The sequence below is a fragment of the Phyllostomus discolor genome, chromosome 6 (genome assembly GCF_004126475.2).
Source record: "Phyllostomus discolor isolate MPI-MPIP mPhyDis1 chromosome 6, mPhyDis1.pri.v3, whole genome shotgun sequence".
In the NCBI taxonomy this organism is placed as follows: Eukaryota; Metazoa; Chordata; class Mammalia; order Chiroptera; family Phyllostomidae; genus Phyllostomus; species Phyllostomus discolor.
In genome coordinates this window covers 62,205,165-62,220,907 of record NC_040908.2, presented here as the reverse complement: position 1 = coordinate 62,220,907, position 15,743 = coordinate 62,205,165, and the positions used below count along the sequence as shown (strand labels likewise).

Below are 15,743 nucleotides of genomic sequence, written 5' to 3'. Positions count from 1 at the left end.
ATTGTGTATGGTTGACATGAACACTGTATGATGAGGCAGCAGCAGATGCAGAAGACTGAAAGAAAGATGGAGAGACAGAAAGGCTAAAAACCCATTTATTCCTTTAGTGAGCCAAGTCCAATGTCAACAGAACTGAGATTAACCAGAGTAAAAAGTGACAGTTATAAAATTTAAGAGTCTTGGTACAGTGTCATAAAGTATTTAGTATTTGTAATGCTAGATTATAGTTACATGTTGATTTAGATATGAATTCCAAGGAGTTAGACCTAGGTTCTGATTGACTTATTAGCTGTATTTTGGGTTAGTTAACTTTCTGTAAGCTTCAGTTTCCTCAAATCTGAACTAAGGATAGAGTTATCTCCTTGTAAGGCTGGTATAAGGATTAGCAGCTTTATAGATACATGCCTGTTCTTATGCTGGAGGGCACAGATTTTCAGTAAGTTACACTTTGACATATACTTGAATGTCATTTAGGTAGACCTTTTAATGAAAGATGTTTTGTCAAACTATAAATCAGCTTGATGATAAGCCCTGCTACCCGTTTCCCCTAAACTGTCTACCCGCTGGCCCTTCCCGCCCATCTCTGGATGCCAAGGCCTGCCTGCCAGCCCTCTTCTCTACCTCCCCTGTCCCAAGCCTAGCAGAGAAACCAAATTGCTCTGAGGCCACACGACAGAGACCCGTGTCTGTATTTGCACGAGAGAAGTCGAGGTGGGGTGAGAGGCTCTTCCTCAGCTCCTTCAGGCACCAGGTCCATCCCGCTGCCAGAGGCAGTCGGAGGCAGGAGCCAGGCAGGTGGGAAATGATGCGGCCGTCTTGGCAGTGGCTGATTTCTGCCATCTCAGAAGTCCGAGGAGAGGAACCCCATCCAAACAGAATGCCATTCCACGCCTCAGGTGCTTACCTCAAATCAAATGTCTGTTCTTTATTAATTGGTCCCATAAATAGATACATTTGGCCTTCTACTTTTAGAATATTGTCACCATTGTCCTTTAATACACACACACACTGATTTCAAAGAATTTTGGTTACCTTCCCCCTTATTCTACAACAATAGAAGACCATCTTATCATCAACTATTATATTAAAGGATGTGAAGCAGTAATTGAGGCATACTTCTATTTAATAATGGTTTCTCAACCAGGCAAAATACTGCTGTCTGAATTCCAGATGACTCTGCTGGGAGAGCTGAGAACCACTGCCCATGCCTATATCCACTCTGTCAACTGTGCTTTCCTCAGTGCCTCTTGCCTGACCCTCTTAAAATGATTAATGCTAAACTCTTACATCATTTCCAACATGACTGAGATGACTTCTTCCCTCTTAGTATTTACAGTATACCTTTGGAAAATTTTGGAGAAAGCTTATCTTCACAGTTTAAAATATGAAATCTCAAGTGGATTAACTTTTTAAAAATGCAGCATCTTTCAACTCTTGGGCAAAAAGTGTTTATCTTCATTTATATAGCCACTTCTGTTTCATGAATGGGCATCCTGATAGGTTATTTTACTTATACCCCTCTATAAAAAATCCTGTTCCCAGAAATGAAGTGAGCATGTTGTGAGCACAGTAAACCTAGTATACTAGACATGCGCTGCCACCCCATGCTCACCTCCAAGTGAAAACAGCCCACACACCTATTTTTTGTTCCACACGAATCTGCCAACACAACCAAGTGAGCCAGACTGGGCTCCTGATCCAAGGACAGCCAATCCCTAGACTGTTTGGTGACTTGAGATGAGACCTGGTGTTAAAAGATACGCCGGCCAGTGAAGAAATAGGAGCTGAGGGTCATGATGTAGAAATGTACCTCAAAAGAGCAAGCTCCAGGTATGATGAGGAAGCAGAAGTAACAGTAAGCAAAAACTGTGAATCAGACAAGTTGGTAAGTAGAGCGAGAATGGAGCCTACCATTCAGAGAACTGAGTCACATATATGGCTAGACCCCAAGCCTGAAGATCACCATTGCCTGTTGCTGAGATTACTAGAGGTGCCTCGAACCCAAAACCACCCTACAATTTGTGCTCCTGCAGCCTGGGAGTTCTGGGTGGAAGATGGAGGTGGTATGGTGGTTCCTGAGTTTCCAGGCATGTATCCTTAAAAAAGAAGTCACACTGCTTGAAATAACTTACTAGCTTTAGAGTCTTTCTATGTCTGTCCTAACTTGAGATTCCTTGTAACTAAGTAAGCCTAATTGGAACAACTAGTTAAGCCATTACCACTTGTTAAAAACAATCCTTAATTTTAAACTTTTACTTCCCCGAACAAATCTGAGAATGCTGTCCATTAATTTTAAAGCTCTGATAAATTTGATATTGGTACTGTATGTTTCCATATCAGTTGGTATAACATACATCAAGTTTTATATTTACTCATTTTTTAAAACTGAATTTATTGGCATGACATTGGTTAATAAAATTAAATAGGTTTCAGGTTTACAATTCTACATCATCCGTATACTGTATTGTGTGTTTACCATCCCAAGTCAATTCTCCGCAAAGACACCATACATACCAAGATAACTGGGAAAATCATAAAACTTCTGTTCTATACTTTCAGGTTTGTCCGATCATGATACTTCTGATAAGGATCGTCAGCATACCAGTTTCGCCTCTTCCAGAAAGATGTCGTCATTTTATCTAACAGTTTACTCTGGGTTTTATTGCAGAACACAAATTCTCTCAGGCGTCTTTTTCTTGCAACCGTCTTCTTCCATAATTTTTTCTTATAACCAGCCTGTTAGATAATATTACAAGGACATTTAAAACATTGTATTATACAGACAACAACAGACAGCTTTACTACACATGGTTTATAGGTCCAATGGGAACAGACCAGACTTTCATAGGGGCTGGTATGTTTCAGAACAATGTGATTCTCAATGGGGCTGGATGAGAAAGGATGTATAGTTTTAAAAAGAAATATTAATAATTTAATATTTGAAAATAATTTAAACTAAAACCACAGAAAATAAAGCTAAATAAATCTTTGTGCCTAATGTAGTACAGGGTTATGATATACAGGAGCTTACTATATGTCTTACCTTATTATCTCTTTAACAATCTTCAACAACATACTATTCTCATTTTACATATTAAAGAGAAACAACCATTGATTAGAAAAGTTACGTAGCAGACGAAGGTCAGAGGTTATTAGTCAGAAGACTAGGTAAGAGTTCTTAGGCACTACACTATACACTACATTTTTTCCTTAATGTGGAGGATGATGGGGTGCCGGCTAGGCTGATAGCATTTACGTTCATTTAAGGGGGTGAAGTATTACAAGGGCCAAGAAGCACAGTTCTCAAATATGTTATTTCATTTATTCTTTCTACACACTAGGGACCAATTTCTATAGTAAGTACTTTTGTAAGGAATAAAGAATACAGTAAAACTATTATTAGGGGTGGTGAAGGAAGGGTTAACTCATATGTTTAACCCAGAACTGTCTATATACCACCCATGCATTATTAATTTTGAAGAATTAATTTTTGAAGGAACAGTAAATAAGGCTGAACATAAAAACTACAATTACATCCTGTTTAAACCAGAAGAGACTGTAGGGACCACACAGGTTAACATTTGACTAAAACCACACTGTCAGTTACAGGGGAGGTCAGACTAGAACCTGTGCTATTTGCACGAGTCCTTCGGTCCTTTGAGGCCAAGTGCTCCTTAGGGCACCATACTAACTGAACAAAACCAAAGCTCTTCGCTGAGTACCTCGGTGCCTTGGGTTTCTGACATGCCTCAGTGTCATCACTGTGACCACCAGCAAATTCTACAGCACAAAGATGCTCAGAAATAATGAAAGGTTATTTAAGAGTCTGGTTTTATAATGCCAGTGATTTTTACTATTCATTGACCATAATTTAAAACAGGAAGATTGAAGTCAAAATCCCCCTACTGGTAATAATAATTTTCTAGTTTAGAAGCCAAACTGGGCCCCTGTGGATCTCCAACTGACAGACATCTAATTTGCAGTCCTGGCTGTCACCACCAGTGTCTTTGAAGATTATTCTGTGGAATGCAACGGTGTGAAAACACATGAAACATTTTAGATAATCTCTAGGCTCAGAAATAGAAGGAGAGACTAATAATAAAAATTAGGGACAACTGGATGGAACTGTCCCACAGAAAATACTTTCAGTCTTTATACATTAGTGTCAACCCTCCCAGATATTTTGTTTTCTGCTTAAAATTGGATTTTGCTGAAACAGCCCATTATGTCTATGGAATACTTTTGGGGCCCTGAATGGGACCAGGTGTTACAGTTGGAGAACTTGATCGGGTCGCTCAGACAACACGAGGGTTTCAAGGACTGATGAAAGGACACGGGAAGGAAGGCAAGGAATACCGCCCATTTCCTTTTACCTAGGGTCAGGTGAGGACCTAGAAATAATGAGTATGGTAAAAGGGAATGTAAATATTTCCAATGTTCCAAATTCCCCCGATTCACAACTATTAGCTCAACTACTTAGTTCACCTACTCATGGATGGCATGAACTTCTAGTGACTAGTGCAGGAAATGACCACAGTGTGTATTGTTCCAGTGGGGAAACTGGCTGAAAACTCCAATCAACCTATTCATGTACAAATTTAGGATTGTTCATGAGACAGGGTATAATCCTTTCCAGCTATCAAATAGTGACAAAGTGCTACCAATTGTTTATCTTTACAAGGAAACAAATTTTGATGTTTAAAGAACTACTTGTTAACTTCTAAGTAGTAAAAGGGAAGTCAAATTAAGATTTGAATAGTTACCCAAACTCAAAGGTTGTTTTACAAAACTCTGGCCATCTCTTGCTTTCTAAAGATCAGTTATTCTATTCCCACAAGTAAGGCCATGAACTAAAAGCCCACAGCCATGCTCACTACACTCCATAGGAGAGGACAGAGTGGTAACAGTTTGTCAGAGTCCCCCTCCAAGGCTGCAGTCTGTGGTCAGAGGAAGCACTGGAGTTCTATCTGATATGGTCCCCAATTATGCTAACAGAGAAAAAAACTTACAAATTTAAAAAAAAGTGTATGTGGGGTTAATGTTCGGCCATCAAGATTAAGCCACCCAGAGACTCTAATCCAAGGTAGACTAAAAAGCTCTTCAGTCCCCAAATCTGAGACATGTGATGAAGTTCTTGCTGAAGTCCCCTCTGATGTAATACGCCAGGATTAAAGAGCCTCCCCACAGGTTATTTCACCTTGGGGGTTTCACAGGGCTCCTGGTAATCATTGGATAAGGCAGTCACGTAAGAGACCTGAGACGAACCCGTCCTACATGAACACTTTCACCGCTGTGAATAATATCAATGAGTATTTAAACATGTTTTCTTCACACGGATTCACTTACATGAAGTGATGCCTGCCAAGCCAGTACTTAAGCACAGCACAGCACAGCACTATGGAAGCTAGTGGTAAGAAGGGAGGAAGACATGCCAACAAACAGGCTGAATTCTGCTTCATTTTAATCTGCTCACACTCCCTTTTCAATCGATTGTGAAGACTCACCTTCCTCCTCACCCAAAGGCCAGAATGAAGTCGAAGAAACCTATAGATGACAGCTTTCACAGTCTTTCTCTTGCCTTTTCGTGAGCTGACGTACGTCACAGTTCTGACTGGCAGCTTCAGGATGTTTGGAAGCAAGGGGGCCACTCTAAAATACATTTTTAAAATTTAACTCAGCAATGAGTGATTAAAGGATAAAATCCACTTGTATCCTTAGAAATGAGTAAAGCAGCTCCAGTGGAACACAGCTGACTTTTAACGTACATTTTTACTTCAAATGATGACACTGTGCATAAATAAGAATAGCAACTATCAACAATTTGCAGGCTAGTTGTAATCTACCCCAACCCAATCCCTATGAGAGAATTGATTCTATTATATATCAATCATCTGATTTTTAATCCATCTGCTCACTTGATTACACTTTCTAAGGACTTCAACTTGTCTATCTTTGTATCCTTTCTGCCGAGTACAGTGCTAGGCACCCAGTGTGCTTAATTAAATATTTGCTGACTGAATGAACACCACATGCAGCCCAGCCTTGTAAACTGAGCATCTTGTTCACCCTCCACTTTGGCTGATAGTTCCATCCAGGAAACCACATCTGGAACATCAGCAGCGTGCTGTTCGGTAGTCCCTGCCACCGCTGCCACATAGGTACATGGATGTCAGTCATACCTCCCACTCCATCAGGCAGTGTCTATGTAATAAACCGCAGGTACAGAAAGTATCATCTAATTCTAAGAAGTCGTTGCAGGCATGATATTTTAGAATTTCCATCCAAGCATCATGTTTACTCAAATATACTATACCTATTGAGGATTGTTGCCGTAGGCCCACATGTCAGGCTTCTGACAGAAGTAACGAGCCCAGGAGCAGAGGAAACAACTGCAGTCTGAATATGACAAAACTGTCGGGCAGACAGTGACGAACGAAGACAGGCATTCTTAGCACAGTTCTGATAGGCTGAGGACGCCAAAATATTCAGGGGCCGTAAAATTCCTGTAAAGATAGAGATGCACAAATGCTTAATGACATACTTCAAAATATACATCCAGATATTTAATTTAAAAATTTTGAAGGCAACTAAGTGTTATACATTATTAACATGCCCTGAAGCTCAGGCTCACCTGTGGAGCTTTTTACCAACTTTATCGAGGTATAACTTACATGCCCCCAAATGACCCGTTTGTGTACAATTCAATGTATTTTAGTAAATTTAGAGTCGTGCAACTGTCACCATGATCCAGTTGATGTGTCCTAGTTCTTCTATGTTCAACAGTAAGGAAAATGTATGTAACATTAATTCCCACCCGCTGGACCTTACTCCCCAATGAGACAGAATTGCTGCACACTGCAACGGCAGGGCAGAGGCAGGAAGGCCTGACAACTCCCTAGAGAGACGAGAGCGGCAAGAGAAGGGCACATAAAGAAAACAGAAGAGGTATATTAACCCTCTTCTAGAAAATGAACAGGCCACGAGGAGGAGGTACACAGTCCAGTAGGACGAACACATGTAAAAACAAGACTGAAACAAATACCTATCTGGAATGGGCACTGGACCTGCCACAAAAGCCGAGCACTGCTTGCCTGCCTGGGCAGAAGTAGTGGAAAATAAGGCGGGCGGATCACGAAGGGCCTAGATGTGTGGACCGAGCAGTCTTCATCTTTAACATGACATCCAGACTGAGTCCTCGTCCGCAAGGCAGAATCACTCACATAGCCCTGACTCCACTGCTGATAGGTCTAGTGTGGGGCTAGAGAAGTGTGCATGTGAAAAACCTACACAGGATGGAACACTCCTAAACCTGGATGGTGGTGATGGTTGCACAACTCACTAAATCTACCAAGTCATCAAACTCTACACACAAAATGAGTCATTTTTTAAAAACACACCATCAATGTTTGCTGTTCAGCTCTCCCTAGCAGGCCAGTGCTAGGACTGAGGGACTGGACCTCCATGAGTGGGTCTAGGGGCCTGATGTGACCATCTTACTGTGCCCTCAGGCCTGGTGGTGGTCCCAAGGCCTGTCAGTCTTCCCCCTAGGCTTTCCAGAAGTCCTGTGGAGTCCCAGGCTATGTCAGACTTGGGAAAGCTGCCTTTGTGAAGGAAAAGGACATGTAGGGAGAGGCCACGTAATGTCTCAGAACCTGGTAATTCCAATATCAGCATGTGACGGGAGGGAAACTGAGGCAAGATGGTAAAACCTGGAGAAAAAAATGACGGGGTTTGAAGGTGAGGTATGGAGGACCAGCATCTTTCAGGCCCTGAACCAGAAAGGAGGGAGACTTGCAGGTACTTCCTCCTGGCTCTGGGGTGAGTCCTGCACAGCTCCATCCCCTGGGGGTGTCTGCAAGGTGGCCATGCTTGAGGGAACTGCAGGTCCCATGGGTCTCCAGTCTTGCTGTGCCCTGGAGGGGAGCGAAGGGGTCGGCAGCATCCTGGGCCCTCATGAGCATTTTTGGTCATGTTCTGGTTCTTCAGCATCACCTAGGTGATGAACATTCCCACAAACAGTAGTGGCAGGAGGCCTATGACTTATAGGATGGCAACATCATAGGCTCTGGGCAGGAAATGCTTGGGGATAACCTGCTGGCTGTCAACGAAGGGCAAAGAGTTCACCCAGGCAGTGTGGTAGGTGAAGATGATGAGGCCGAGTCCCACCACCTGCTCTGTCCCTGTGGCCATTCTCCCTGCCTAAAACAGGTAACTTTATGGTATGTAAATTATACCTCAACAGTTAACTTTTTAAAAAGCTCCACAGGAAAGTCATCAGCTCACCACTGCCTTACTGTCTACTGCACTGACGTTACATAACAAATGAAGAGCTGCGTGATATGGAAGTGAGGTAATTAGAGTTTGAGCCAGACTGGCTGTACTCCTCTACTACTACTAGCTCTACTGCTTGCTAGCTGTGTGACCATAGGCCAGCTACTTAACCTCTCTGTGTCCCAGTTTCCTCAAATTTAAATGAAATTTATCATGGGGAGGTAATGGGAATTAAATGAGATAGAACATGTAAAGCAGGGGTGTCAAACTCGTTTTTACCAGAGGCCACATCAGCCTTGTGGTTGCTTTTAAAGGGCCAAAATAATTTTAGGACTGTATAAATGTAACTACTACTTAACTGTTAAGGAGTTGAAATTACATCCAGCCCTTTGAAGGCAATTGTGAGACTGATGTGGCCCCCAGTGAAAATGAGTTTGACACCCCTGATGTAAAGTGTTGCGAAGAGTGCCTGGCATACAGAAATCATTTAATGAAGGCTTAAAGCAGATAATAAAGAGCTGAGGAACACTGAGCAAAGACAGCACAAGGTTAACAGGCAGCAGAAGGGAAATAGAACACTTAAAACCCTTATTTTGCTTTTGTGTTCTCTGTCAAAGACAACAGTTTTCAAACTGGAAAAAAAAAGTAGCATAAACATTGAGTTAGCTGAAATCAAGATTCAGGAAACTGGTCAGAGAGCCCTTATACCAGGCACTTGTCAGGCAAATTCTCTACTCTGTGCGGGCATTCAAGCTCCAGGTCCAAATAAGTTATATCTCAAAGAACTGAAATATGTGTAGATATGAGTACAAGGCAGGAGGTAATCTTTTTCATGGGTCACCAGAGCTTGATGTCTCAGTTAAAAAAAAAAAAACTCAGAAAATTTTGGAAACCAAGCCTAAAGGCAGATGTGAGCCCAGAACATATAATGGGTAAATTACAGGCTCATCTGTAGAAAAATAAAATGTCAGATGAATAAACAGGAAGTAGAGAGAACAAAATGTATTGTCAACTGGGAATGAACTGTTCCTTAAAAATAACTTCATTTCATTTTTTGATACAATCACTAGCCTGGGAAATCATAGACACTGTATTCTGAATTTAGGGAGGCATGAGAAAAGGCTTCTTCATAGTCTAAAGAAATTCAGAAATGTGGGGTAATAGAAGAGTTTGATAAATTCCAAGCTGACTGGAAACTATCCCCAAATTAGACCGCTGTTCTGGTGAAAGAGTCTTCCTGGCTCCCTGACTACCTTTCCCCTTGATTTTCATTAAAGTCCTGAAACTGCATAAGGCATGTTTACTAAATCTGCATAAAAAACAAGTTGGGAACCATAGCTTACAAACATATTTGTGAAAAGATAGCCTATATGGATTCAAAGTGATCCCAGAAAAAGAAAAAAAAACATCAAAATTAACAAAATGAAATGGGGAGAAACACTGAGGTTAGAAAAATGGGTAACAGGAAGAATGAAAACCTGGCTTGAAAGCAGATCCTGGGAAAATGACTTGGGGGGCTTTACCCATCATACCCCCTTCCACAGACCAACCAGAGGGGATTTAGCTTGTAAAAACCAGAGTCAAACTCAGATTGTGTTTAACGAAAAAGGGTAGCACACAGCCCTGGCTGGGTGGCTCAGTTGGGTAGAACATTGTCCCATACACCAAAAGGTTTCTGGTTTGATTCCTGATCAGGGTACATGCCTAGGTTGGGGGTTCGACCTCCCAGTCAGGGCATGTATGTAAGGCAACCAATCAATGTTTCTCTCCCAATCTCTCCCTTTGTCTCTCTAAAGATCAATAAACATAATTCTCCATAAGGATTTTTACAAAAAGGGCAGCACACTAATCAAGGATAGTAATTAACAGCTCCTTCAGTCTTCTGCCCATTTGGGCATTTTAACGCAGACCAGCTTTCTCTAAAAACACTCGTCCATGGAGAACACAGACGTTTTTTACAAAGGAAGTGACAGAAAACCAGAGTTGTGAAGAAATGAAAGGAAGTAGATGGAACAGGAAAAGCACAGGTGAAGAAGCAAAAATGGTTTAGTGTGGTTGGGGAATTCTAAACAGCCTTGTGTGGGGCAGGAATAAAAAAAATGGGGAGAGGCTGGGAGGTGAGTGTGACAGTGTCTAAAGTAGTGGTCTGCAAGCTTTTTTGATCCCATATCCTCTACAAGAATTATGAAAAATTACATACTTCCACAAAACTTTATGTAATATCTAAAATTTTAAATAGTTAAAAAGAATATAACTTATAGTACATTTAAAACATTGACACTTCAAAATAAGATGTCACATCATCTTTAAATGTTTTCAAAGGAAATCTACATATCATAGTTGAGTTGATACCAATCTACATCACCTACATAAAAAACCCAAGGGCAATAAATTCAAATTGATGACAATAAAAACTTATTTTCATCAAAAGATACTTTAAACTAAAAAGGCAAGCCAAAGTGGGAGGAGATATTAGAAAACACATTTAAATGAGAAAGTTTGCATATCCAGGATATATAAAGAACCATAAATCAGTAAGAAAACTCAACAGGAAAATGGGCAACATCTTTAAGTAGGTATTTCATAAAAGAAATTTAAATGGCCAATACATGTGTAAAGGTATTCAGGGACATCACTATGAATCAAGTAAATGCCATTAAAACCACAGAGACATCACTAAATATATACCAAACAGACAAAACTTTCTAGGTCTAACAATACCAACTGTTGATGAGGACATGAAGAGAACAGTGCTGTGGTGACTTTATGCCTATCACTTTGGCAGTATCAGGTGGTGCTGAATATATATACATGCCAAATCTGCAATTCCACAACTAGTTTTAAATGCACACAGACACACACACACATCTTAGAGAAATTCTAGCACCCATGTATCAAGACCACAAGGTCAAACAGCACTGTACCTAATCACCCCCAAACTGGAAAACACCCAAATGCCAATCACTGGTAAAATGGAGAATTGTAGGGTAGTCACTAAGAGACTATTTTATAGCAGCAATGAGAAAGCACTACAGCTACTTGCAAAATGAGTTTCACAAAGTAAAAGAGCATACAAGAGTACATACTGTATGATTCCATTCATGCAAAGTACAAAAAAAGGCAATTTTTAAAGATGAGGATAGTTTTCATATTAGGCCAAAAAAAAGGACTTTTGATTGGGGAGGCCCACAGGAGTGGAAAAGAGGCTCTAGGTAGTGTTTTATGTCCCAATCTGGTGTTACACCCTATCTGGGTGTTAGTTTATGGAGGTTTGCTCCAAAGTTAAATGCATTCCTTAGAAATAGTGTAGGCTGTTACAGACCATCGCACTGAAGCAAATACCGCAATAAAGCAAGTATCACGAATTTTTTGGTTTTTCAGTGCATATAAAGGTTATGCCTAGATTAGATTATGTTTAGATTATATTGTAGTCTAATAAGCATGCAATAGTATTGTGTCTAAAAAATATACATACCTTAATTTAAAAAAACTTTATTGTTAAAAAATACTATCCATCATCTGGGCCTGTTGGGAAAATGGTGCCAATAGACTTGGCTCCACGTAAAATTACCACAAACCTTCAATTTGTAAAAACAAAAACTGCAATATCTACAAAGTGTAATAAAATTGAGTAGGCCGGTATTTAAGCTATTCATGTATATTATATAAATTTTCTTTATTGTGCTTTACAAATTAAAATTACCCCATGTAAACAAGCTGTTCTGTGAGTTGGATATTTTACATCGTCGTTTTTTTAAATTTCTATTCTTCCACAGAATTTTATTCTAATTTTTTTTGTGAAAGTAATTTACTATAATCTTATATTTCTCGCCCAAGACATCCTTATAAGTGATCTTGTGCTGGAGGATGAGTGAACATAACGGCCACATTCCCTGTACGTTGTATGACTCTCATACACCCAAATTACCTGCCGGGAACCACGCAGGGCGCTTTTAGTGCTGGAGCTCATTTAGTCCTCAGGTAGAAGATATTATCCCCAAGTTACAGCCGCGGAAAATCACGTTTCGAGAAATTAACATTTTGAAGGTCAAAGGTCATAAGTGGTGGTTCTAGCCCTTCATCCCCTTTCGCCCCATCCTGCTTTGTTTTCTGAGGAAGAAGGTACGGCTAAGACCCGATAAGGAAGCGGAAACCTCCAGACACCAAAGTGCTCGAGGGTCAAAGAGTTTCGGAACCCTCTAGCATCAAATAACGACCCACGCCCCGCGCTTTTTTCTGTTAATGTACACGCTAAACACCCACTATATCTGTTAGTAGTCCCTTCTGACAAGACAAACATCGAGCGCGTTGCTTTCCCACTGACCTGATGCTACTCTCACCGCACCAGCAAAAGCAGAGATCGCCATTTTACCACCCCCGCCCTACGGCGGCCGCATTGGGCCTAAAATGTTCAGGGCAAAGAAACATTGAGGTAAACTACTCTGGGCGGAGTCAAAGCAAGGGAAACCAATTAAAGGAACGGTCAAATCAAGCTTTATTGAATATCTTGTATATGCCAGGCTGTCCTTCACCTCTGTAAAACAAGTGCCCGGCATTTAGTAGGCTCTTAATAAATTTTTATTGAACATTTGATAGAAAGATCTATTTAAAGTACAGGACATTTGAAACCCAATTTCTTTTTGCTCGTTTCATTAAATTTGAGGGAATGAAACATATTATCCTTCCAAAACTGGTAGATGATGGGAAACAGTAATACTATTAAAATTATTTTTAAGAGGGAATCCCTGTTGCCTTTGAATATATTCTTCCCACCCTTCCCCCAAAATTATTTTTAAGAAATTGAATACCAACGATAATAAAATAAATGTAAATATTCTAAGGATATCTCGCATAAACACTTTTTTCTAAACAATAACACTGGTTGTTATTTGGTGGAATAGCATCTCGACTCTTACTGAACAATTCTATAGTTTCTGAACAGTTCCTTATTTTATTCCTGAGAATTAGTGATTGTATGTCTTTTTTACTTAAGAAAATTATTGATTCTAGAAAGAGAAGAAGAGAGAAAGGGAGGAGAAGAGGAGGAGAGACAAACAGACGGGGACATTGACTTGTTGTTTCACTTATTTATGCATTCATTGATTGACCCCTATATATGCCCTGTCAGGGGATGGAACCCACAACCTTGGTGTAGCAGGATGACTCTCTAACCAACTGAGTTACTCTGCCAGGCGTGTATGTCTTTTCTAATGTTGCCTTCAAACAAACACCCCAATGAACTTCTCACCCATCCTTGTTGCCTAAGATATTTCATGCATCTGCAATGTATGACACTGTTTACTGGTTGAAATGGGTAAGGGTTAAACACTGGGTCTCAAGGAGTTCACATTTAATAAGGAGACAAGTACAAGGCAGATAAATGACTCACAGGGGAAGTTCAAAGTTAAGGAGATGAGGCTTCTGGTTGGGATGATCAAGGACAAGGACACAGAATATAATATGGTTCTTAAACAATGGGGAGGACTTTTACAAGAGCAAGGTCATTGGCAGGGTCATTGGCAAGGTCTTGGCAGTTAGAACACCAAGGGCTAAGGTGAGAAGAGAGGTAGCCAAGACAGAAACACAGGATTTGTTTAGAGCACTGGTTCACAAACTTTTTGGTCTTAGAACCTCTTTACATTCTTACAAATTGAGGATCCCCAAGAGTTTTTAATTCTATGGATTATATTCATTAGTATTTACTGTATAGAAAATTAAAATAAAAAAAATTAAAAATACTTATTGTATTAGTTTCCTATTGCTGCTATAACAAATTACCCAAATTAATGGCTTAAAACAATACAAACATATCTTAAGTCTCTAGGTCAGAAATCCAAAATGGGTTTCAAGGTTAACATCAAGGTCTCCAGGGCTGTGTTCCTTGCAGGGGTGTCCAACCTTTTGGTGTCTCTGCAACACATTGAAAGAAGACTTGTCTTGGGCCACACATTAAATACATTTCCACACATAATTACAAAACAATCTCATAATGTTTTAAGTAAACTTACAATTTTGTGTTGGGCTGCATTCACAGTCATCCTGAGCTGCATGTGGCCGTGGGCCACAGGCTGAACACCCCTGTGAGGCTCTAAGGCATAATCTGTTTCCTTGCCTTTTCCAGCATCTAGAGGCTGTCTGTATTCCTTGGCTTGTGGCCTCCTTCCTCCTTCTAAGCTAGTAATTGTATCACTCCAACTACTGTATCCACTGTCACATCTTCTTTTCTGAGTGGCCCTCCAGCCCCTCTCTTTCACTCATCAGGACCCATGCAATATTGTACCAACACAGACAATCTGGGATAGTAACCCCATTTCAAGATTCTTAACCACATTTGCAAAAAAAAATTTTTTTTGCCGTTTAAGGTAATATATTCACAGGTTCCAGAGATTAGGAGTGTGGACATATTTGGGGATAACTATTCTGCCTACCACACTTATTTTAAAACAATAAACCTATTACATGTTAGCTCATTTTTAATGAACAATAACTATTCCAAGATCAAAAAAATTAGAAGAGTGGCATTGTTTAATCTTTTTGCAAATCTCTTTAATGTTTGGTTTAATATAAAGCTAGATTCTGATGCTTATCATCAGATGCTTAGATGCTTATGCATTCAATCTATTTCAGTATCTGGAAAAACTATGAGATAACAAATGAAAACAGCAAGTAATAACCTTAATATTATGAAGTTAGTTTTGATTTTATGGACTCTCTGAAAGGATCTGAGGCTCCCCAGTGATCCCAGGTCACTCTTTTGAGAACCACTGAGATGGTTATCCTTTGGTTAACTATCATTTGGTTATGCTGGGTTATAGGACATGTAAGTGGGTGATGAGCTTGAACTGTCATTGCTGTCTTGATCTCATACCTATAGTGGCCACTGAGCCTAGAAATATCCACATATGCTAGAAAAGTATTCTGAGACATAAAACGTTTATGATTTGACAGTGGGAATCACTGCACTTTTTGAACAGGGATGTGATTTAAATTTCTGAATTTAGGAGAGTACATTTTAAAGACCCCCCCGCCAAAAAAAAATCATAAATTGAATGTGGAAGATGAGGATTGGGGACTTGGTTTAATGAGAGGTTAGCAAACTACAGGAAATAATTTTGTAGTTTGAGATCTTGAAGCTGAAGTTGCTAATGATGTTCCAGCTCAACGTGTGGCTGTGCCATACATGGCTGGAGCAGACTAAAATTGCTTATTGGCGATGAGGTTTATGGTCAAGGTGTTAAAAAAGTCATCATACTGGCATCGCCCATAATGACTACAGTGGGCAGGGGTGGTGTGGGGAAACTGCAATTCAAAGGCTAGAATTATTAAAAAAGATACAAGACGTATCTGGAGGCAGTTAGGTGATGATAATATGGAGCGTGTCATTACTAAAGTACATCAAATATATATACTCGCGTGAACATAAGTAACTGTTTTAGATAATTTTCAAATCTATTTCTCCATTTTACAAATGG

The 15,743-nt window shown here is 40.1% G+C and overlaps 1 protein-coding gene and 1 pseudogene across 2 annotated transcripts; both read right to left on the bottom strand.

The window, feature by feature from the left end:
* Positions 1–77: 77 nt before the first annotated feature.
* On the bottom strand, positions 78–12,699 carry MRPL35 (mitochondrial ribosomal protein L35). Of its 2 annotated transcripts, none has more exons than XM_028517620.2 (4): positions 12,596–12,699; positions 6,314–6,503; positions 5,505–5,649; positions 78–2,736 (listed from the first exon to the last, which is right to left on the bottom strand). In XM_028517620.2, the coding sequence occupies exons 1-4, from the start codon at positions 12,636–12,638 to the stop codon at positions 2,548–2,550; spliced, it is 567 nt and encodes a 188-aa protein (XP_028373421.1). In that variant the 5' UTR covers positions 12,639–12,699; the 3' UTR covers positions 78–2,547. The 2 variants fall into 2 exon arrangements, with proteins under 2 accessions (XP_028373421.1, XP_035884147.1); XM_036028254.1 differs by lacking the exon at positions 12,596–12,699 and adding an exon at positions 8,851–8,944.
* LOC114500800 lies at positions 7,304–8,533 on the bottom strand (annotated as a pseudogene).
* Positions 12,700–15,743: the final 3,044 nt, after the last annotated feature.